The sequence below is a fragment of the Danio rerio genome, chromosome 16 (assembly GCF_049306965.1).
Source record: "Danio rerio strain Tuebingen ecotype United States chromosome 16, GRCz12tu, whole genome shotgun sequence".
Lineage (NCBI taxonomy): Eukaryota > Metazoa > Chordata > Actinopteri > Cypriniformes > Danionidae > Danio > Danio rerio.
Window position 1 is genome coordinate 29,119,719 of NC_133191.1, and position 24,871 is coordinate 29,144,589.

Here is a 24,871-nt window from a genome sequence, read left to right on the forward strand (position 1 = left end):
AGAAAATGTACTCATTGTTTACTTACCCTAAGGAGGTTCCAAACCTTTAGGAATTTTTTTGTTCTGTTGAACATAAAAGAAAATATTTTGAAAAAAGCTGAAAACTTGTAACTTCCATATTAGGAAAAACAAATATATGAAAGTCATCAGTAACAGGTTTTCAGCACACTTCAAGATATCTTCTTTTGTGTTAAACAGAAGAAAGAGACTCATGAAGGTTTGAAACAAATGAAGGATGAGTTAATGATGACAGAATTTTCACTTTTGGGTGAACGGACCTTTTAATTGGTTTCTTACTCATCAGGTCTTTTTCTCTTTTTTTAGTTTACAGAATATAAGGGTGACCATGCATTGTTCAGCTGAGGATACATCTTCTGAGGATACATAAATCTTAGGGGTATGTTTAATTTACCATATCATGTACAGTTGAAGTCAGAATTATTAGCCCCCTTTGAGTTTTTTTTTCTTCTGTATTATATATTTCTGAAATAATGTTTAACAAAGCAAAAAAAAAAAAAAAAAAAAAAAAATTCACAGTATGTCTGATAATATTTTTTCTTCTGGAAAAAGTTAAAATTTGTTTTATTTTGGCTACAATAAAAGCAGTTAAAATTTTTTAAAACACAATTTTTGGGCAAAATTATTATCCCCTTTAAGTTATATTTTTTCTCTATTGTCTACAGAACAAACCATCATTACACAACAACTTGCCTTATTACCCTAACCTGCCTAGTTAACCTAATTAACCTAATTAAGCATTTAAATGTCACTTTAAGCCGTATAGAAGTGTTTTGAAAAATATCTAGTAAAATATTATTTACTGTCATCATGGCAATCATAAAATAAATCAGTTATTAGAGATGAGTTATTAAAACTATTATGTTTAGAATGTGTAGAAAAAATCCGCTCTCCGTTAAACAGAAATTGGGGAAAAAATAAACAAGCAGTCTAATAATTCAGGGGGGCTAATAATTCTGACTTTAACTGTAAGCAGTGGTTTATAATATGGGTGGGTCTATCATGTTGGTTTTTTATTTTATTTTATTTATATTTTACTTCTATAATTTTATTCCATTCTGAGCAATTGTAAATCCTTTTCAAATTTTTGTTTTTGATAACTTATCAAACAACAACAAAAAACATAACCATGCAATGCATACAGCCTTAAAAATCACTTTTTATCTCAACTCTGAAATGGCTCACATACTATGTTTTTTTCTATACGTTTGGCCTTTATAAACATAACTGTTTTCACATAGTCACATGCCAAAACATTGTCAACCACAGAGAGAAACTAACACTCATTTACACATTTACAAATAAACACACATGAACTTAAGTCATCATAGGAAATTAGAAATTAGTCTTCATTACATCTGTTTAAAGCCATAAAAAACTAATTATTAAAATTATATCTAAAATCATAAATTGTTTTAACAATTTTATGAATAATGTAAATACAGTATACTAATAGTTATATTCAAAAGCTTGTGCTTCATTCCACGCCATTTCTGACAATGTTAAAATGTATTGTATGATAAATTTAAATGTATGATATTTTTGTTCAAAAATAAATAAATCAAAATCAAATCAAAGCCTTTTTTTGTAACTGTGTTATTACAGTTTTTATTAGTGTTCTACAGCTAAAATGTGTAGTAATTTACATTTCTTAATTTAGCTAACGTTTGACTATATTTGACTTGACCGATGAATATACAGTACTGTATGTATCACCAAAGTTTATTCTGTTATGCAAAAGGAAATGTCGGCTTTATTTAGTCAATGACAACAGAGATGGTATGTTTTTTCCTTGTAACAAGTATATCTATTTTACAGATCCGACCAAAAATTTTTTGGCCTAAAACCATATTATATCTTATCTTTTTTAATGAAATGCATTTGAAATATGTAATTAATTCCTTGTTATTTGTATTTAAATTCTTTTTGACTCTTTGAGACTTTTTTGTATTTAAGATACTATATAATTACATTACATTAATCATCTAATTTTATTTGCAAATAATAGAATAACTTTGATCGCTGCACCCAATTTGAATCTTATCACTAAATTGAATGTGTATTATCAGTGATTATCAGCTGATATGAGCCAGATACTAGTAGGCTCAGAAGCCTGTTATCATCCATCCACATGGTTAATCAGCTATACTAATGGAGAAGACTCCAGATCCAGTTCTGTTTTACACTACTGTGACTGTTGGGTTTAGGGTTGCAGTAGGGGTAGATGTTAATAAAATACAATTAATGGGAAATTTAATAAATAATGCAAATAATTCTCCTTAACTTCCGGCCGCAGTCAAATGTGATCTATAGCTGATTAATTATGTGGATTATATCTGCAGTTATTTTACTACCTTCAGGCCATGAAAGAAAGTTAAAGAATATTTATAACTGATCTATGGTGATTCATAATGCAAATCAACATTGCTTTGAAGTCATAATATACAAACAAAACAACAACAACATATATCTATATACTACATGTGGAATTAACTGCATTTAGAAAGTAAATTGTTTAGTCTGTGCATGAAACTGAACATTTTTTACTACATATTAGCTTTAATATTAAACATTATTATTAGCTTTAATATCGGATATCCTGAAGGTAAATAAATGAACAGCCAATTTTGCACAGCACATGTTTTTACCAGTACTTTGTATTTGAATAAATTTAATTGAATAAACATTTGTAGCAATTCATTTATGATTATCTCTGCTAATGAATGAATGAGAAACTATTTCACAATTTTGCAAGTTATTATCTTTTAACTATAGTTTTATATGACTATACTGTGATTTTATTAGATTTATTTATTTATTTTTTACAATCATTTGATTCTATAATTGCTCAGCGATAGTTTGCTGCTAGAAGGGCATCCGCTGCGTAAAACATATGCTGGATAAATTGGCAGTTCATTCCGCTGTGGCGACCCCAGATTAATAAAGGGATCAAGCCGAAAAGAAAATTAATTAATTAATTCACTACACTATTCACATTTGCACAACAGTTAATGCATTTCTCAAAACAATTAGTGCAAACTGCAAAACCTAGCTGATAACCTGCAAAAGCACGTCACATGCTCAAAATGGATAGTTCATTCCTCAAAAGCAAGTATTCATGTCAATCAAACTGTCAGTATCGTCAAAATGAAAAGTCCTGACACCATTGTTTATGAACAAGAAAGTCAAATGGCTTAGTCATGTTTTCATTTTGACAGTGTACTCTGTACATTTTTTCAATGCAAAAAAGTCAGATTTTGGTGACCCTTCCTGTAAATGCTCAAGACAGCACTATAGACTCTTTGCACAGCCATTTGAAAACTACAGTAAAGTGAGACATGTCAGGGTTTTGCCCTTTGTCATTTTAGCTTTTCCTGTAATGCTTTTTTTTGTCCACTAGATGTCGTCATTTAGTAGTTTTCTATTTGGTATCCGTAATCATTGTCATTGATTTCACATGTGCCTTGTTTAGTTTCTTGTATTTAAGTAGCCTCAGTTTCATCTGTACTTTGCTCAGTTATTGTGGATTCAAGCCTGTCAACCACTGTGAGTTACTTTTTGTAAAGCCTCTTAATTATAACTCTAAGCTCTTTAATGACTTATATCTTTTGTGTTTGTTGAGTTCAACTGTTCAGGTGTTTTTTGCCTACTTTTTGAGTTTTGTATTTTTGGATATTGGAGGACTATGTTTTTTGCCTCTCTTTACTTTTATCACTTATTGAAGATTTTTTTGTCAATAATAAATTTCCACTGAGAAGCAAGTTGCCTTTCTTCGTCTGGGTTCTTCATCTCCCAGTAACTCAGTAGGGAAGTCATTCACCTCTCATGCCAGAGACCCGGGTTCTATCCCCGATCCTGACAGAATAACTGAGCCAACAACATGGAGCCAGAATGCCCCAGTTCTCAGGAGCTACTTGCCACAGTGGCTCAACATGGGTCAACCGTCCAACGCCATGAGAATGTCCTAGTACAGCAAGAGGCCCTGATGGCCAAACACTCTCAGGTACTTTCTGAACTAATGACTACTGTTCGCCAACTTTTTGACAGATTGCCAACCTGCACAACTCCAGCCTCCATTACCACCCCAGCACCTATGTCAGAATCTCGAGCACCCTCTCCCATGATGGAACCTCGTCTACCTCCACCACGACACTTTTCAGGTGATCCTAGTGCGTGTGATGGTTTCCTAACCCAATGTTCTCTCACCTTTGAATTGCAGCCTTCATCTTTTCCATCAGATCGGGCCCAAATTGCCTATGTGATCACACTGTTGTCCGGTAAGGCCCTTTCCTGGGCCACTGCAGTATGGAAGGCTAAATCACCCTTTTGCTCAAGCTACATGGCGTTTGAACAGGAGTTTAAGCGAGTCTTTGACCATCCCCTTAGTGACCGGCAAGCCTCTAAAAAACTCCTCACCCTTCGACAAGGGACTGGCAGTGTGGCAGAATATGCTATTCAATTTCGAACAGTGGCTGCAGGGAGTGGCTGGAATGATGAAGCTCTTATGGTCTGCTTTCAGAACGGGTTATCTGAGATTATTCAAGATGATTTGGCTACCAGGGAACCTGCCCTAGATCTCGAGTCCCTAATAGACCAAGCAATTAAACTGGATAATCGACTGAGGGAGAGACATCTTTATCGCGCCACTGTTTCCACCGAAGGGTTCACTCCAACCTCCTCTTCCCCAGTACTGTTACACCAAGACAATCCCGAGCCAATGCAGTTGGGCAGAACTCGCCTTTCTCCTACGGAGAGGGACCGCCGCATGAGAGAGCGGTGTTGCCTCTATTGTGGTCTGTCTGATCATTTTCGCTCCACCTGTCCCCAGCTTTCGGGAAACGCTCAGTCCCGTACAGGCAGGGAAGGACTGTAACGGGAGTTACCTACAGCACCTCACCTTCCAAATGTGGTTTGTTCCTCCCCATCACCCTCACTTGGGCAGACCAAAGATCCCAACTTCAAGCCTTTATTGACTCTGGTGCTGCAGGAAACTTCATGGACATCACCCTGGCAAAAGACCTCAATATTCCCATTGACTCTCTTCCAGAACCACTGTCAGTCACAGCACTGGATGGCAGACCATTAGCTCCAGGAGAGGTTACTCACCTTACTTCTCACTTGTCTCTTTCCATCTACCAACATGAAGAGAAGCTCTGTTTCCACCTCATACAGTCACCTGAGTTTCCAGTTATCCTCGGACATCCCTGGCTTTTGCAGCATAACCCCCACATTGACTGGGTAAGTGGAACCCTTCTGGACTGGAGTCCTACCTGTCAAAACACCTGTTTGAATCTGAAACCTCTGAACCCCATTTTCGAGTCTCGAGAACCCGTGGATCTGTCCCAAGTTCCAGCCCAGTACCACCACCTCAAAGCTGTCTTTAGCAAGAAGAGAGCTACCTCCTTACCGCCCCACCGTCCATATGATTGCGCCATCGAGCTACTTCCAGACTCCTGCCCCCCAAGAGGCAGTATTTTTTCCTTGTCCCTTCCTGAGCGTACTGCCATGGAAAGTTATATCGAGGAATCCCTCGCAGCAGGAATCATCCGACAATCCACCTCTCCTGCAGGCGCAGGGTTTTTCTTTGTTGGAAAAAAGGATGGTGGTCTGCGCCCATGCATAGATTACAGGGGGCTTAATAAAATCACCATCCGCAACCGCTATCCCTTGCCACTCATGTCCACTGCTTTTGAGATCCTACAAGAGGCTTCTATTTTCACTAAACTTGATCTGCGCAATGCTTACCACCTTGTGCGCATCAAACAGGGAGATGAGTGGAAGACCGCTTTCAACACGCCCACAGGGCACTATGAATATCTAGTGATGCCCTTTGGTCTTACCAATGCTCCTGCAGTGTTTCAAGCCCTCATCAATGATGTTCTTCGAGACATGCTGAATAAGTTTGTATTTGTCTACCTAGATGACATCCTTATTTTCTCAAGCTCCCTCCAAGAACATATATTTCACGTCCGCAAGGTCCTCCAACGTCTTCTTAACAACCACCTATATGTTAAACCCGAGAAATGCCAGTTCCATGTAACCCAAGTCAAATTCCTTGGATTTATCATCAAGCCCGGACAAATCCAGATGGATCCGCAAAAGATCCAAGCTATGGTGGACTGGCCTTCCCCCTCATCGGTCAAAGAGGTGCAACGATTCCTTGGTTTTGCCAATTTTTATAGGAAATTCATTCTGAATTTCAGTACTGTGGCAGCCCCATTATCCGCCCTCACCAAGGAGAATGGTGCTGGGTTTCATTGGGGACCCGAAGCTGAAGAGGCTTTTATCAAGCTAAAAAAGCGCTTCACATCAGCCCCTATCCTCCTCATTCCGAACCCTGACAAACCTTTCATGGTGGAGGTTGATGCTTCCGATGTGGGCATTGGAGCAGTGTTGTCTCAGAGAGGTGAGGATAACAAACTTCACCCATGCGCATTCCTCTCTCATCGTTTAACTCCCACTGAGAGAAACTACCACGTGGGTGATAGGGAGTTACTGGCAGTGAAGCTAGCTCTCGAGGAATGGAGACACTGGCTTGAGGGAGCCAAACACCCCTTTCAAGTTCTCACTGACCATAAAAATCTTGAATATGTTCAGCAGGCGAAGCGACTCAACCCCCGACAAGCCAGGTGGTCCTTATTTTTCAACCGTTTTCATTTTACTCTCACCTACCGCCCTGGTTCAAAAAACCTAAAACCAGACGCCTTGTCCCGAGCATATGCAAAATCCATTATTGAAGACTGCAAGAAATCTATTGTCCCCAGCTCTAAGATCATTGCCCCCATTAGGTGGGATCTGGAGGGTCTTGTAAGGAAAGCCCAAACTAAAGATCCCGACCCAGGTGGAGGTCCTACTGACAGTCTGTATGTCCCCAAAGTTGTTCGCTCTAAAGTCCTCCAATGGGGACATTCATCACAACTTACTTGCCACCCAGGGTCTGTCCGCACTCTCGAGTTTCTGCAGAGACGGTTCTGGTGGCCAACCATTAAAAGAGATGTCACCATGTACGTCAAAGCATGCCCCACCTGCAACCAGAACAAAAGTTCCCATTGTGCACCTCAGGGACTTCTGCATCCACTTTCCATACCCCACAGGCCCTGGTCACATATATCCATGGACTTTATCACAGGACTTCCTTCATCCCAGGGAAACACCACTATATTAGTCATCGTGGACAGATTTTCCAAAGCTGCAAGATTCATTCCCCTGTCCAAACTCCCCACTGCTAAAGAGACAGCTGAATTAGTCATCAACCATGTGTTTCGAGTCTTTGGTATTCCCCTGGATGTTGTCTCTGATCGAGGACCTCAATTCTCCTCCAGATTCTGGCAAGCCTTTTGTCAATCCATAGGGGCCACTGCAAGTCTATCTTCAGGTTTCCACCCTGAGTCGAATGGTCAAACTGAGAGACTTAATCAGGACCTTGAGACCACACTGAGATGTATGGCTGCTAATAACCCTACTGCATGGTCTCGCTTCATCATATGGGCCGAATATGCGCATAACACCCTCCGTTCTTCGGCAACTGGTATGTCCCCTTTCGAGTGCCAATTTGGTTTTCCCCCGCCACTATTTCCTGAACAGGAAGTTGAAGTTGCAGTTCCCTCAGCTCTCCAGTTCGTTAGACGCTGTCGTCAAACCTGGAGAAAGGCCCGTCTTAAGCTCCTCAAGGTTTCTCAACAATACAAACATCAGGCTAACCGCAGACGCAGGCCAGCTCCAACTCTTCGTCCTGGCCAAAGAGTTTGGCTGTCAACCAGGAATATTCCCCTTCGAGTGGATTCAAGAAAACTTTCCCAAAAGTTCATCGGCCCTTTTAAAATTGCCAGGAAAGTAAACCCAGTCACTTATAAACTATACTTACCCAAATCCTTAAAAATAAACCCTACCTTTCATGTTTCATTACTTAAACCAGTTCTTTCTTCTCCTTTCTCTGTGACAGAAAAACCTCCCCCTCCTCGTTCTTTTGGAGGCCAACCAGTCTACACAGTCCGCCGGATTCTGGATGTACGCCAAGTTCTAAGAACCCGGCAGTATCTTGTAGACTGGGAAGGTTACGGCCCTGAGGAGCGTTCCTGGGTTCCTGCCAAGGACATTTTGGACCCTAAGTTAATTCAAGACTTTCACAAGTCCCACAAGTCAAGTCCCTAGGCAAGAACGTCAGGAGCCGTTCCTAGAGGGGGGGGCCCTGTCAGGGTTTTGCCCTTTGTCATTTTAGCTTTTCCTGTAATGCTTTTTTTTGTCCACTAGATGTCGTCATTTAGTAGTTTTCTATTTGGTATCCGTAATCATTGTCATTGATTTCACATGTGCCTTGTTTAGTTTCTTGTATTTAAGTAGCCTCAGTTTCATCTGTACTTTGCTCAGTTATTGTGGATTCAAGCCTGTCAACCACTGTGAGTTACTTTTTGTAAAGCCTCTTAATTATAACTCTAAGCTCTTTAATGACTTATATCTTTTGTGTTTGTTGAGTTCAACTGTTCAGGTGTTTTTTGCCTACTTTTTGAGTTTTGTATTTTTGGATATTGGAGGACTATGTTTTTTGCCTCTCTTTACTTTTATCACTTATTGAAGATTTTTTTGTCAATAATAAATTTCCACTGAGAAGCAAGTTGCCTTTCTTCGTCTGGGTTCTTCATCTCCCAGTAGCTCAGTAGGGAAGTCATTCACCTCTCATGCCAGAGACCCGGGTTCTATCCCCGATCCTGACAAGACATCACTGCATTGAGTAAGTTATCTGGGTACAAGACACTAAAAGTGTATGTTTCACATTTTTACTGCATTTGCTCTTTGCAATTCTAATTTACTCACAGCATTGTGCAAAAGAAAAGAATAAATACACCCTTGTTTACAACAAACATAAACTCCCTTTAGGTAGAGCTGTGCACAACTGTACACAATATTGCAGTACATATTGGAACTGAGCCTACAACATACACAGGTCTATAAATCATTCATCAAATTGTTGAATTTTAAAGACATTTTCAGGAAAATAAAGATTAAAATTTCTTTTATAAAATTTGTTTGACAGATTTTGACAACTAGTTCACCATTTTTGTATGTAATGACTCAAGTAATGAAATGAGGACTATTAGTTTTATATAGAATGACTATTCAGCATTTACAAGTTTAGTTCATTTTGACTGACATGACATAAGCAAATGTTAATGTTATAAATAGCAGAGAGTTGTATGAAAGCAATTGATGCTTGTCCAAAAGCATTCACAATTTGTTGAAAAGAATGAGAAACTGCTACTAGGATGTGCACAAATGACTAATTGTTTTGAGAAATGCATTAACTGTTGTGCAAATGTAAATAGTGTAGTGAGAAATGCACCAAAGCGACTGAGAAAAACTGTAATATAATTTCCCAGTGATGGGTTGCAGCTGGAAGGGCATTCCATATTTAAAACATAAGTTGGATAAGTTGGCGGTTCATCCCGCTGTGGCGAATGAATGAATGAATGAATGAAGGATTATATAATTAAACAAAATTCATGCAATCTGGGAATTGTAAAGTTAATTTATTAACTTCATACATTATCTTTGACAACTGTGTTGCATGCATACTGTACATGCACTAGTGTATCAATTTTTATAGGGTTTCGTTTCTTAAAAATGTCTTATGTTTCTTTCCTGACATCTTCAGCATGTACACTGTACTACATGCACTTTACCTTTACGTGACCAAAACAGCTGTGGAAATATGTGCTCTAATAAACATCTATAAATAACTGGTATTTGACACAAAACAAATGTTCTACTGGAAAGTAAATCATACAGCAAATCAAAAGCATTTATAAATAAAAGGTTGTAAAAACATGCTCCATGCTAACAACCTGCTTTGAGGTGGGTAATTAAATACCAGCACAGAGTTTTTGGCAGTCATAATAATTGTAAAATAATCTGTAAAAAAAAATTAGATTTATCATAAGAATCATATTTGAAACATTGTTTGAGAGATACAGACTGAAGAACATTTGCTTTTATCATTTTTACTTATGTATTATTATTATTATTATTATTTTGTAAATTAGTCTAATCTAAGTACTTTTTAGAAAGTAGAATGTGCAGATTAACCCACATTTTAGGTCAACTGCTGCCTGAGGTCTAAGGAGAGTCTCATCAGAGAGTAAAACTAATGCCAAAATAAAAATAGAAATGCTATTCTGAAGGATTGTCCCTGGAAACTAAAGAACAGCAAGTCAAAACCAGCGAGGACTGAATTTTTGGTTCAGTTGCTAGTATTAAAAGCAGAGAGTTGACTGAATCCTGTCTTCCATTGCAGAGCAGCTTTTACTAAAATAAATAACCCACTATGAATGAAGATAACAGAAATATAGAGAGCGTGCTTTTCACACAAAAAATCACACTGTCCTTGGATTTGTCCTCTGACCCAAAAAACAGCACCTGGGTGTTTCCCTGCTTACAAGACAAAATTGGATGCAAATGTTGATAGAGTTTGTGCTATTATACTTTATATTGCTTTTATGAGTATAATTATTTTAAAAGTGGAGGGAGAGTAAATGATGACAGAATTTTCATATTTCTTTGGGTGACCGTTCCCTTTATCTCCTTAAAAAATGGATCTCATTTGTTTACAACAGCTTTAAGAGATTAAAATTGGTTTCTCTGGATAATTTTCTTTGAACTGGTCCAGACTGAGGAGCTGAAATCCTCGTTATTATGAGCTCCACATCACTAAAAAAGTTGAAAATCAAACTTGACCATATTGTATCCTCAGACATTATTATAAGTTATAAGTTACAACAACAACTGGGAAGTAACGCTGTTTCATATATCTGACCAATGTTGAATATTTTGAATTTGGTAGTTGGTAGTTTGCCTTATTTGGTTTTGGCTTTATGATTAGCTTTTTTTATGTCTTGCCTTGTAATGTAATGCCAAAGAAGAACATCCTGGTTATAGACGAAACCCTCATTCCCCCAAAGGGAACAAAAATGCTGTGTCGGTACGACACTTTAGGGGAATCACTATGAGCACAATTCTGAAGAGTAAACCTGCGGTCACACTGGAATTTTCTCCCCATAGACTTCCATTAACACGCACGCGAACGTGCCAGACCGGAAGTGCAAGGTCATGCTTCAAGTTTTGCAGGTTGCTGAGGTGCAAAGTTCAAGCATGGTAAACTCTGACCTGCGAAATCGCATCACTTGACTGCGTGAGACGAATCGAGGATCAAAACATGACCTCTCTGGACAGAAATGTAAAATATGGACCGATCGCTCACCTTTTTTAATATCTATTCATCCTGTTTAATCCCGCCCATTTCCACAGCACCGTACTGCAAAATTTAACACACACAAACTCTAGTGTGACCACAGCTTTAGAAAATGGGTTCCACAGGTACTGCTGATCACAATTACTTGAGTATTTAGTCAACACCTGTAGGAGAGCATGGCAGGGTTTTATTGTTAAAGAAACCAAACATACAGCTGGAGGACCAGCTGCTGTAGCCTCAAGACACTGCATTTCCTTTCCCTTTTTTGGGGGAACCAGTGTTACACCTGTAACCAGAACTTTCCTTTCAGGTCGGGAACTCCAATGCTGTGTCTGTTTGACATTATTGGGAAGTGTATGGAAAGCGCTACAGCAGTTGGACCTTGCTTCGTCTTTAGCACAACCCTCCAACGCCCCCGGCCCTTGCTTAACAGAATATGGAATTTTTATATTAAAATTCATAGGGGGTCATATGAGTCTTTTACCTAGCTAAATACAGACTAGGGATTCAGAAATAGGACAGTATGTTGAAAAGTGTGCTAGTCGTGAAAAGGAAGGATACTGCGGAAGCCAACTGCTACCCAACTAGGGAGACCTGGTGACAATATGAACATATGGGTTAACCACTAGGGGGAACACTACATATGATAAGCTGGTTAGTGGGTAGGGAAGACACTATGGTCTGTATGAGAAAAGGGGAACTGTACCTTGGCTCAATAAAGCATGTGGGATAGCCAATCAGGATCACGCATAACATAACCCATACGCCTTGGAGGGGGGACACGGCTTACGCCCATAGGTGGTGGCACCTACTATCTGGAGAATAGCTTTGTACCTGCTTGCCACCCTGCCATCGAGGGAGGTAAGGGCGGAAGCGCATAAAGAACGGAAAGAGAAAAGCACCCTCCATACCAGTGTGAGCTCGCTGTGTAAAAGCACAGCCATCATGACTGACTCCAGATTCATGACAACACTTTGCACCTCAGACAGTGGTAGCTGGCCCGGTCTGTCCTCTGAACATGACAGCTTGCCCTTCGATGCTGTTACAGGCATCTGATCTCCAGTGTAATTGTGCGGAAGCACAGCCATCATGACTGACTCCAGATTCATGACAACACTTTGCACCTCAGACAGTGGTAGCTGGCCCGGTCTGTCCTCTGAACATGACAGCTTGCCCTTCGATGCTGTTACAGGCATCTGATCTCCAGTGTAATTGTGCGGAAGCACAACCATCCCGCAGAATGAACCACCACACCCGCTTGAAGCTTGGATAGGGCACACTGTGGGATGTCTGTGGGCCAGGAGGCAACAGATAAGTTCCCATTGTGAACCTCAGACCTGCCCAATGCTCAACAATTTACCAGGAACAATAGGGGTGGCTCGCACCTTTGCAAGTGTGATCCATGATCTCAGCTGTCTAATCAACATGTCCTCACAATGAAGGCATGAGCTGTCTGCAAGCACTGCATCGACATGCTGGACCCCCAGACATGTGATGCAGTACTCGTGCCAGTCATCCGGAGATAGGAACCACCACATTCAGAAAAGCACCATCGGAATAACATCTTTAAAAAGACATGTTGTCTGACCTTGTTGCTCTCTTAGAGAAATCTGTTCTTTGTACTGGACTGCTCTTTTAGAAGTACGCAGTGAAATGGCCAAGGATGGGAGAATCACTCAGCTTGATTGTTGCTGTCTGCGTTGTCACCCACACAGGGTACATAAAGCTTGATCTCTCTGGATTTAGCTAAGCAGATCTAGTAGTTTCCAGTCGCGTAAGGCTTCTGAAGTGAAAAGTCTGGCTTGCTCTCGTACAGGTGCTGGCTATGACCTTGAATAGTACATTCCCACCACCTACTGAATAGGACTGTGGAGCTCATAATGGTTAAAATAGTTTAAAAAAAAAAACAAATGGCAATAGTGAAAACATCACCCCATCATCATCACCTGATTCCTAATCACTTTTACCTGGACTCCATCATAAGCACAGCACTCACCTCACACCAGTGCCTGGTTTCAAGGTTATTATGTGACTTTACCTGACTCCTTCTTGTTATCTATATTACCTCATCTTTATTAGCTGCAACTATTCAAACTGGATTACTCAAGAGACTTGTCTGCTGCATGCTTTCATAATTCCTGGCAATAAACCAGTGCGAAACATTACTTACCTGTGTCTTGTCTTTATGTGTGCTAACTATACGAAAATGTTTTCAAAATTATACTAAACTCCAAATGGGGAATTACACTGGATATTTTGTATAACCCATAGAAAACATCTTTCAGGCATTTAGAATATTTGTACATGTTGTTTACTGTACAGATGCAGTTTGCCAAAGTCGTACCACTTTATAAAGTAAGACTGCCTACAGAAGTTAAGCAGGGTTAAGCCTGGTCAGTACCTGGAGGAAAGATGTGATGGCCTGCATACCTGTTTTTGATGAGGTTTGTGTTTCAGTGAGATTAGGCTGAAGTCCAAGTCCTGAAAATCTGTATTGTTTGTTATATCATTTGTCTCATAGACTGTGACAAAAAAGTAAGAAATTTAAACAAAATATAAAATTTTTTAACAAACAAAAATGTTAAAGCAACACAAATGCATAAAGGATAATAATGGGTTGATATGCAGGAGTGAACACATGCACACACCAAAGGACGGAGACTCCAGGCCAAGGTGTCTGAATTCTAACTGCAGCCTCACTCCAATGAAACACAAACATCAATAGAAAGTGGCAGGTGTGCAGGCCATAACTGAGACCACCTGAAAAAAAAAATAGATTGCTGCTGTGATTTCTTCTACTGAAAATGTGAAGTTAAAGCAGGTACATTAACAGGTATCGACAACATACTCTAAAAGAGTGCATTTTACAGGTAACGATTATCTCAATGGCAGAAGATAACTCTCCAGTAAAACAAAATTGCCCAAAACATCTCTAAAATACGATTACATGCTTGGTAAATATACTTCACTTGCAATTAAATTAATACCATACTTACAACAGTGCAGGCAAAAGGTTCTGATTCCTCACTATAATTTTTATAAATTTTGAGTCAGTGAGGAAGTTCAAATGCAAAACCAGGGTGAGAAGATGGACAGCTGTTGAAAAGATCAGTTTCAGACTGGAAAACTACAGTCAAGGCTGAAGTGCCTAAAATTATACATATTCAACAAGATATGCAGCTGCTGAATCTCACTAGCTGAATCTTGTCATACTGTTTCATGCACAAACTGTCAAGTCATTAACTACTTCATTAAAAATATAATTTGATTCTTAGAAAATAGTATTTTCTGTTACATGTTGCTTTTTACTCTTAGGTTTTATGCATTATTTATCTTTGTGTTTGAGAAAATAAATGTATTTTACAATATACAGTGTAGACTGGGTGGCATTAGATAGGCAATTCAGCCTTAACACAGTGTACCAACATTCAAGTAATTAAGGTTATGTTAATGCGGTAAATTACCTTAATGCCATATGGTTAAGTTGATTAAAGTTAATGAAAACATTGTACTGACTTATCAGACTTCAGATTGATCTTCCGGCGCTGACTGGTCAATGGTTGGCCACTGGGGCGTGGATTAATGGACTGACAGCAATATAAATACATGGAGTGATAAACGAGAGCTTTACCGAACAGGTTCAATCAGCAGTCATGAGGTCTTTGGTGTTCCTGGTGCTCCTTGGAGCTGCCTGTGAGAAGAAACTCCATTCACTAATAATAAAATGATATATAATATTCAAAAAGGTGATCATGTATTAATGATTCTTTCACATTTGATGCAGTTGCTCTGGATGATGACAAGATTGTTGGTGGATATGAGTGTCAGCCTAATTCCCAGCCCTGGCAGGCATCTCTGAACTCTGGCTACCACTTCTGCGGTGGCTCTCTGGTCAGCGAATACTGGGTTGTGTCTGCTGCTCACTGCTACAAGTCGTAAGTAAAGTCTTCATTAACAAGTTTGTATACAGTATCTGAGTCTCTACAGCTCTGACCATCTTCTGATTTGGTCTTTCAGACGTGTGGAGGTCCGTTTGGGCGAACACAACATCGTCATTAATGAGGGTACTGAGCAGTTCATCACCTCCGAGAAGGTCATCCGCAACCCCAACTATGACTCGTGGGATCTTGACAGTGACATCATGCTGATCAAGCTGAGCAAGCCTGCCACCCTCAACAAGTATGTGCAGCCTGTGGCCCTGCCCAACGGCTGTGCTGCTGACGGCACCATGTGCAGAGTCTCTGGCTGGGGAAACACCATGAGCTCCAGTGAGTGACAGGCTTTATGATATTACTTTCTGCAGACATCGTGATCATAGCACTACAGTTTACTGCATTGGGTTCTTTTCTTTGTAGCTGCTGATTCCAACAAGCTTCAGTGTTTGGAGATCCCCATCCTGTCTGACCGCGACTGTAACAACTCCTACCCCGGCATGATTACCGACACCATGTTCTGCGCTGGATACCTGGAGGGAGGAAAAGACTCTTGTCAGGTAAAGAACAGCATGAAATGCTGCTGAAATACAAATATCAACTGAGCTTTTGGTAATAAACAAGTGTTATGTTTGTCCTGCTCAGGGTGACTCTGGTGGTCCAGTGGTGTGCAACGGTGAGCTTCATGGTATTGTGTCCTGGGGTTATGGCTGTGCTGAGAAGAATCATCCTGGTGTTTACGGCAAGGTAATGCAGATTATTAGTAGTTAAAAAAAACTAATAATGCTGTAAGATAAAACATTTGATTTATGAATCATGATTTCTTTTCTTCAAGGTCTGCATGTTCAGCCAGTGGATCGCCGACACCATGAGAAACAACTAAATCTGATCTGAAGTCACATACAGCCTCCAAATATGCAATACATCCATTTTCTTTGTTTTGGAGATAACACTTGTGAAAATAAAGTCATTTCAAAATATTTTGCTTTATTCATGTTTTTCAGTTACAGTAACACTTTTAAATACTTTAACAGGCCTACATTACTTTAAAAAACTCATAAACACACAACAAAGTGTTACAAATCTGTCATGAAGCAAATATTACAGCTTCAGTTTAAGTTTGTAATATTTTTAAAAAAGAACATCAATGAATAATCATGAAATCATTTGGTGTCATTGGGAAAATGAAATACTAAAAATTAAGTTCCTAGTAAGTTCTCTGTCATCAGTTGTCATTTGAAAAAAAATGGGGAAAATGCTACATCATACAAAATAATATTTACATTTTAAGGCACTTAAAGCCATGACCACACACAGAGAAAAGTTCAAGTAGCAATTTAGAAGAGAAGGGTTCTGGATGCAGACCTGGTGCAGATGCAATCTGAGCTGCATGCAATGATTTTTAATGTGTTCATCTAACCCCACCTCTAACCCTACTCGTCACAGTGACGTCACTAGCTCCATTGAGTGCATTGTGTCTGACATTGCATCTTTGAAAAACGCAATCTCAGCTTGCATTTTAAAGGCTGCATCCAGATACTATTGATTCAGAAAGCAGTCTTACCAGGGCCAAGCATCTCTGCAAATTCAGAGAAAATAATCCAATCCATGGGTTTTTATTTACAGTGGCTAGATTGACAAACAAACATCACCAGAACTGAATATTCCAACACAGTTTAGTTGTAAAACAGTTGATGAATTTCTACCTAAGAAAAATGAAAGCATACAATTATGTACAGTTAGAAATATAAACCTTTTCACAGCGTCTTATGATTCAGCTCCAATTATCACCACTACGTAATTATTGCAGAACGTCACAGCTCAAGGACAGGAAAAGCTGAATTAGCAGCACTGCTTCTACATCAACAACATGTTTAATAGATCCCACACCCACTACTTTACTGAAAGAGCGAATACCTATTCTTGATATTTTTTCTAGGTCATGTCTCAAGATTCTTCAAGTCTGGTAGTTATTTTAAAGCTTCCTTTTATGTTTAACTTTTCCCAAAAGTCACAGACTTCTAATAGTTCTCTTCCTCACAAAATATTAAGAAATTCTGCAAAGGTACATGACACAATGACAAATGACCTCCATTTGTCCACTGCTGCATCTCACTATAGTCTAGTTTTACTGTAGTTGATCTTATTGCTGAATTCAACATTACAGATAAATGACACTCAGGGGTGGATGACAAAGTGTACTGGATTTCATGGACAGGCATTAGAAGGGTTTTAATCTTACTGTACATCATTGTTACCATTTAAACAGGGAATTCTAGAAGTTAATTTCATTCATTACTTTTCAGCTTAGTCCCTTTATTAATCAGGGGTCGCCACATCGGAATGAATCGCCAACTTATCCAGCTTATGTTTCAAATAGCAGATGCCCTTCCAGCCGCAACCCAACACTGGGAAACACCCATTCTTGCATTCACACACATACACTACAGCCAATTTAGCTTATTCAATTTACCTATATAGCATGTCTTTGGACTGTGGGTGAAATCGGAGCACTGGGAGGAAACCCACACTGACATTGGGAGAACATGCAAAATCCACACAGAAATGACAACTGATCCAGCCAGGGCTTGAATCAGCAACCTTCTTGCTGTGAGGCGATCATGCTACACACTGTGCCACCATGACGCCCAATTGTAGAAGTTAACTTCAGTAAAAAAGGGATTGCTGCAGTGCTTTGTCTTAGGCCCTCTGCTAATAATAAAGTCCACTAAAGTATATTCATATACAGGTACTTAGCCCTACTCTGGAATAGCCTTCCTTAATGTTCAGAGTTAAGACACACTCTTCGAATTTAGATTTTTAAATATATGTGTTTAGCCAAGCATTGAAACAATGCATAACTTTACCTTTTAATGCAGTTATATAATAACCAAATGTTTATCATGCTTGCAATCAGATGATTTGCTGCTACTCTAATTATTCACATTAATTGTTTGTGGTTAAATGTAATTAACTGTGTGATTTATATTATCTCAGAACTGTACCTTTCTGCCATGTGGACATTGCTCTGACACAGTATATACAGTATGTACAAGTACAGGCGCAAACACACATGTGAGAATATGGACAGCTGCTGGTATTTTTTTTTTCGGTGTGGAACCTGCTGTCAAGGTTGCAGTCTAAAATGAACATATTCAATAGCACAGCTGCTGCATTTCCCTGCTTGTTCTGGAAAACTGCATATTGTTTAATTTACTGATTTAATCTAAAAATGTAATACTATGGTCTACTTTGATCCTCAGATTATCAGTACCTATTTATTGCAGGTGGATTTTTACTGTTAGGGCAAAGCAAGTCTCCAAATCTGCAACACATCACTTTTTCTTTGGTTTGTTGCTTCAATGAAAATGTAAGCAAATGCATGCATAAATAAATGTACAATGCTTTTAGCATAACATTACTTACCAAAGCAACACAAAAATGTTAGTGGATTTTACTACAAAATTTTACTGCTTTTAAATTAACTGTAAAATATAAGAAAAAAGTAGATATTGTAGAAACAAGTTATTATAGTAAACCTTTTGGCAATTTCTGAAAAAGGGAAACAGTTCAAGACATTGACTATGATGACAAATGTAGGAGCAACTAAATCTCTTCATTGCCCTTATTAAAACAAATTTTCACGGCTTGCTTAAAAATGCATTTTATGCTCTTCATTGATTCTCATTATATTATTATTTCTTTTTTATTGCAGGTGGATTTTCAATGGTAGACTATGGAAGCTTTGGCTTTATGTTTTGAAAAATGTATAACAAAATGTTCACTTTTTAGAAATACACTATACCGGTCAAATGTTTTGGGTCAGTGGGATTTTTAAATGTTTTAAAATAAGCTTCTCCTGCTTACCAAGGCTGTATTTATTTAATTAAAAATACAGTATAAATTGTAAAGTTGTGAAATGTTGTTGCTCTATAAAATAACTTTCCAAACGTAGTTTATAATTTAACTTAATAATTTATTCCAGTGATTTTAAAGATGAATTTTCAGCTTCATTACTACAGTCTTCAGAGTCGCATGATCCTTTAGAAATCACTTTAATTTGAATCATTATTATTATTAGTGGTAATAGAAGCAATAATGACTGGAGTAATCATTTCATTTGAAACTACATACAATAAGAAAGTAGTTTTTTTAAATTGTAATAAACATTGAACAATTTAACATTTTTTTGCATTTAATAAATTTTGCCTTGATGAACAAAATAATTTTCTTTAAAAAATACATGAAAAAAGCCCCTAAACTTTTGACCAGTAGAGTAAATTAAGCAACAATTAAATACAATATATCTTAATCCATATTGTAAATCTAAGCTGATATTAAAGTAATCAGGACATAATAATGTACCTTTTCAGAGAAACACAATGAAAGCAGAAACTTATCAGACTTCAGATACACCTTTGCAGCTTATTGGTCAATGACAAGCCACAGGGGCGTGGATCAATAGGCTGACAGTCTTATATATACGCAAAATGAGATGCGAGTCTATCAACGAACAGGTTCAATCAGCAGTCATGAGGTCTTTGGTGTTCCTGGTGCTCCTTGGAGCTGCCTGTGAGTAGCAACTCATTCATCAATTCACAACAAATACAAATTTCACTCGACTCATTTTGCAGGTAATTGTAGTTTGTATACTAATTATACTTTCACATTTGATGCAGTTGCTCTGGATGATGACAAGATTGTTGGTGGATATGAGTGCCAGCCTAATTCCCAGCCCTGGCAGGCGTCTCTGAACTCTGGCTACCACTTCTGCGGTGGCTCTCTGGTCAGCGAATACTGGGTTGTGTCTGCTGCTCACTGCTACAAGTCGTAAGTAAAGTCTTCATTAACAAGTTTGTACAGTATCTGAGTCTCTACAGCTCTGACCATTTTCTGATTTGGTCTGTCAGACGTTTGGAGGTCCGTTTGGGCGAGCACAACATCGTCATTAATGAGGGTACTGAGCAGTTCATCACCTCCGAGAAGGTCATCCGCAACCCCAACTATGACTCCTGGACCATTGACAGTGACATCATGCTGATCAAGCTGAGCAAGCCTGCCACCCTCAACAAGTATGTGCAGCCTGTGGCCCTGCCCAACGGCTGTGCTGCTGACGGCACCATGTGCAGAGTCTCTGGCTGGGGAAACACCATGAGCTCCAGTAAGTGACAGGCTTTATGATGTTACTTTCTGCAGACATCGTGATCATAGCACTACAGTTTACTGCATTGAATTATTTTCTTTGTAGCTGCTGATTCCAACAAGCTTCAGTGTCTGGAGATCCCCATCCTTTCTGACCGCGACTGTAAAAACTCCTACCCCGGCATGATTACCGACACAATGTTCTGCGCTGGATACCTGGAGGGAGGAAAAGACTCTTGCCAGGTAAAGAACAGCATGAAATGCTGCTGAAATACAAATATCAACTGAGCTTTTAGTAATAAGCAGCTGTTATGTTTGTCCTGCTCAGGGTGACTCTGGTGGTCCAGTGGTGTGCAACGGTGAGCTTCAGGGTATTGTGTCCTGGGGTTACGGCTGCGCTCAGAAGGATAATCCTGGTGTTTACGGCAAGGTAAGGCAGTAGTAGATGTTAACAACTTTTACAAAACATAATGTTTTATATAATATGAAGAAGTTATATGACTTTTATGAATTCTCTTTTCTTCAAGGTCTGTATGTTCAGCCAGTGGATCGCTGACACCATGAGAAACAACTAAAACCGATTCTTGATCACATACAGCTTTATAGATCTGCAATTCATCTGCAATGTCTGTCTTTGGTTTGTAGATAAAAACCTGTGTAAAAATAAAAACTTTCAAAAACATCCTTCTTTCTCCAAGTGCATCAATCCAGTTCATTAGGTAGTACCGTGAGGCTCAGTACTTGTACCACTACTTTTCAGCCTGTACTTGATAACCCTGGGAGATATTATTAGAAAACATAACGATAGTTTTCACATTTATGCTGATGATTCAGTTAACATAACTCACATAATGCATAGCTGCTATAAAAGACTGGATGGTTAGTGACTCATTACAGTTAAATTAACCAAAAAGCAGAGGTTTCAATTATTCATTCAAAATCTTTCTTGTGGAAAATCCAGATGACAAATGTTCCCATTGCTGAACCTGACTTGTCCTAGGGTTTTATTTTTCTGCATTTCTGTCAGCTGTTGTAGTTTGTGTTCAGTGCCACTGTTCGAGTACATTCCACTTTGCTGGGGTCAGTATAGTTGCCATACTGTTGAATCACGTCCTACACTGACACTGGCATTGAACTGAACTGAATCAACATTGACCTCATCTAAAAAAAAAAAAAAAAGAAAAAAAAACATTACAGTTTTTTGTGATTAGTTTAAATTGAACTTCACACTACTAATAATAAAGCTAATATTAAATCTGCTATTTGACCAGTTTTTCAATCTGGGTGCATTTACATTACATAGTATATGTAGCCTATTCTATTTTGAACCTACTTAATAAGCTGGTTCCTCTCTCTTCTATATGCTTCACACTTTATTAACATATGCTCAACTGTTTCTGTTTTTCTGCAATGACTGCTGCAATAGCATTTTCCTTTCATGTGCAGCAAACTCATTAGATAAAAGTGAACTATACGGAGCCTAGTGTCTTCCTTCCTGTTCCCATAATGTCCTTTCTTTCCCCACTTTATGTTGGATGTTATAGAGATGTCTTCCCCTTAATTCTGAATACCGGTCCTCTTGCCAAAGATTGATAATTATTAATAATATATTTTATTTCAGTTTACTTAGTGGGATCTCTATTTCCACCTACTCTTTTCCCAATGCTTTTTTTTTTTTTTTCTAACTTATCGTCCTCTTCATTCCATTTTATTTTTACATGGGCAGGAATCCATTAAAAAATCTACCCTTATTCCCCTGTGATTTGTTTCATAAATGTTCTGTAAGATGTCATATAGTATTTCCTGTCTTTATGAAGTCCTGCTATTTAGACCATTTAAGGCTGAATATGAATCAGAGCATACCACCACACTTATGGGCCGATTTTCCTTTACCCACTGCATACCCATTAAAACTGTCATCATTTCTGTTTTGAACACTGATATAACTGCATATATTATTGCTTAACCTCTTTGAAACACTATGTTTATGATTTGGAATGTAGCTGCTTCTGTATACCATGTGTCTGTGTTTTTAGACCCATCATCTGTATTTGATTAAAATATTTTAGTTTCAAGTATTGTTTTACTAGTTCCTCTTTAGACATACACCTGCTCTAATCATTGATTTTACTATGAAACTCAGCTAGTGGCATTTGAAACAATCAAGTTGGTATTACTAATGTAGGTCCTATTTTTATATGATCTATTCCTAGTTTCCTGACATCCAATTCTCCATTCCACCCTAAGCTCCTGTTCTTGATATATTCCCAACATTTGTTAAATACTGCTTTTACTGGATGAGTATCCGCAAGCCCTTTTACAGAGCTCCAATATGCCATTTTTAACTTGAGCTTCCTATACTTTAATGTCAGCTCTGTCATTTCCACCTGAATCAATGAAACGGGCGATGTTCGAAATGCCCCACTTCCTACCCTTAATGCTTGTGATTGAATAACACATTTTTTTTTTTTTTTTTTGTAACAGAGATGTAGATGCTGAACTGTAAACTATACTGCCGTAATCTAAAACTGGCCTTATCAAAGCACAATATACTCTTTGCAATGCATGTTGGGTTGCTCCCCACTCTACTCCTGCCAAACATCTTAGAATATCTATTGCTTTTTTGCATTTATCTTGAATTTTAAGAAGTTAAGCTAACTATAACCTAATGGCTGCACACCAATGTGTTTTAGTTTTTTTTTTTTTTTTTACTTTTAAAATTTTACGCTTTCATTTTTAGGTTATGGTTTTAAAAATATTATTATCCCAGATATAGTAAAAAAAAAAAAAAGTTATCATAAGCGTGAAATTACCATCTGTGTTTTTGGCAATATTCAAATGCGGAACCATTCTCAAATCTTGTTTTTCATTCCGGACCCGTCAGACTGTCGCACACGCCTTTCAGTGCTGCTTGCTGTCACCTGAAAGATCATCTTATTTTCTACATGAAGTAAAACAGCGTGTTTATTTCAAGTGGATGCAAATGATGAACATATCAGTACTCTTTTGAGTTTGACTTATTTATCCAGAATATATAGCTTTGTGTGATAGAGGGCTTTTATTTTCGGAACTGGTGTCCTTCATCGCATCTTGAAATGCGGCTCACGCTCCGGGCGTTGATTTCTCATGGCCGAGTGGCCCGTAAAATGGGACTCGGACCGGAGTCCAGAATTAACATTCTGCGAAATTTACTGACTGGTCTTGTGCGACATGAGAGGATAGAGACAGGCAAAGCTCGAGCGGATGAAGTTCGCTTTTACGCCGAGAAGGCAAGTAACGTTGCACAAGCCTGCTTTAAGTTCAGTACTTGGTTTATAAGCAATACAGTAACTTAAATACTAAAATATTTGTATGTTTAAATGTCCAGAAATTGTGGTATATTGGACATTTTAAAGAATATTAAAAATGAAAATCTGTTTAATGTTTATGATTTCCTTTTTAGTTGATTGATTATGCTAAAAAGGGAGATACTGATGAAAAAGCAATGAAAATGGCTGATTTCTGGCTCACAGTAAGTTTTTATTATATATTTACATTTCAGTTTACACGCTTTTTTTTAATCTACATCTACATTTACATTGTTTGATATGTTTTCCCTTTAAGGAAAAAGATTTGATTCCCAAACTTTTTAAAGTGCTGGCGGTAAGGTTTGAGAATCAGACGGCAGGATACACAAACATGGCTCGTCTTCCTAACAGAGAGAATCTGGACCGAGCAGCCATGGCTGTGCTGGAGTATAAAGGCAACCCTTTCCCACCGCTGAACCCTGTCAAACGTGTTAGTGAACTGAACCTGGTCAACCAACTTCTGAAAGGATACCGAGAAGAAAAAGCTCAAATGGCCACTGAGAAACAGGACTAATATTGCACTGTATTTGTACATTTCATATAATAATCCAGTATTGATTTAATTAAAATATCTGTTTTGTGTGAATGGCTCTATGATGCTGATGTAAATTTGCACATACAGTAACAGCAGTGTGTCCAGAGCACATATATAATAATAATATTTGCTGTAAATGGCCCTACATGTTTAGTAAAACCATCAAACTATAAGGAAGATGTCATATTGTGGGAATGTAAACACTTCATTTTAGTATTTAACTGACAATTAATTGTGACCACAAAACCATATACATACCATACAAAAGCTGCATACATTTGCTATATATGTATTTTGTTAAGAGAGGACAATATTTGACAGATACAGCTATTCGAAAATTTAATTTGAAAAAAAAAATAATTAAACAATTGTTTTTAAAGTTGTAAAATTGAGCTTAGCAATGTACATTAATCCCAAATTGAGTTGTGATATGTTTAAAAAAGGATATTTACAAAATGTACTCATGAAATATCTTAATATTCTATTTATAAAATCAATATCAATAATATTGAATATTTTAATATAAAAAATGACCCATATAATGTATTTGTTTATTTTTTAAACCAGTGTAACACTGTTGGACTAGTTGGCAAAACTTTATAATAACTACACACTGAATCATTTATTAAGCATTAGCAAATATAGTGAATTCATC

General features: G+C 38.2%; 3 protein-coding genes across 4 annotated transcripts; all 3 read left to right on the plus strand.

Annotated features, from left to right (window-relative positions):
* Nucleotides 1–14,889: 14,889 nt before the first annotated feature.
* prss59.1 (serine protease 59, tandem duplicate 1) lies at nt 14,890–16,172 on the plus strand. Its single transcript, NM_199605.2, has 6 exons — nt 14,890–14,953; nt 15,045–15,195; nt 15,278–15,528; nt 15,616–15,752; nt 15,838–15,939; nt 16,028–16,172. Exons 1-6 carry the CDS (start codon nt 14,914–14,916, stop codon nt 16,073–16,075), a joined length of 729 nt encoding a protein of 242 aa, NP_955899.2. The 5' UTR covers nt 14,890–14,913; the 3' UTR covers nt 16,076–16,172.
* A 2,735-nt stretch (nt 16,173–18,907) lies between these two features.
* prss59.2 (serine protease 59, tandem duplicate 2) lies at nt 18,908–21,016 on the plus strand. Of its 2 annotated transcripts, XM_073924507.1 has the most exons (7): nt 18,908–18,959; nt 19,566–19,764; nt 19,872–20,022; nt 20,103–20,353; nt 20,441–20,577; nt 20,663–20,764; nt 20,862–21,016. In XM_073924507.1, exons 2-7 carry the CDS (start codon nt 19,683–19,685, stop codon nt 20,907–20,909), a joined length of 771 nt encoding a protein of 256 aa, XP_073780608.1. In that variant the 5' UTR covers nt 18,908–18,959; nt 19,566–19,682; the 3' UTR covers nt 20,910–21,016.
* Nucleotides 21,017–23,216: 2,200 nt separating this feature from the next.
* Nucleotides 23,217–24,267, plus strand: mrpl17 (mitochondrial ribosomal protein L17). The gene is given in 3 exon segments (NM_001004683.1): nt 23,217–23,603; nt 23,777–23,845; nt 23,938–24,267. Coding segments are annotated over 3 exon segments (501 nt in total). The 5' UTR covers nt 23,217–23,429; the 3' UTR covers nt 24,196–24,267.
* Nucleotides 24,268–24,871: the final 604 nt, after the last annotated feature.

Coding starts and splice junctions, on each gene's coding strand:
- prss59.2 (XM_073924507.1), top strand. CDS start 19,683: ATGAGATGCGAGTCTATCAACGAACAGGTTCAATCAGCAGTCATGAGG. Junction 20,354..20,440: donor GGGAAACACCATGAGCTCCA/GTAAGTGACAGG, acceptor TTTTCTTTGTAG/CTGCTGATTCCAACAAGCTT. Junction 20,765..20,861: donor ATCCTGGTGTTTACGGCAAG/GTAAGGCAGTAG, acceptor CTTTTCTTCAAG/GTCTGTATGTTCAGCCAGTG.
- prss59.1 (NM_199605.2), top strand. CDS start 14,914: ATGAGGTCTTTGGTGTTCCTGGTGCTCCTTGGAGCTGCCT. Junction 14,954..15,044: donor GGTGCTCCTTGGAGCTGCCT/GTGAGAAGAAAC, acceptor CATTTGATGCAG/TTGCTCTGGATGATGACAAG. Junction 15,753..15,837: donor GAGGAAAAGACTCTTGTCAG/GTAAAGAACAGC, acceptor TGTCCTGCTCAG/GGTGACTCTGGTGGTCCAGT.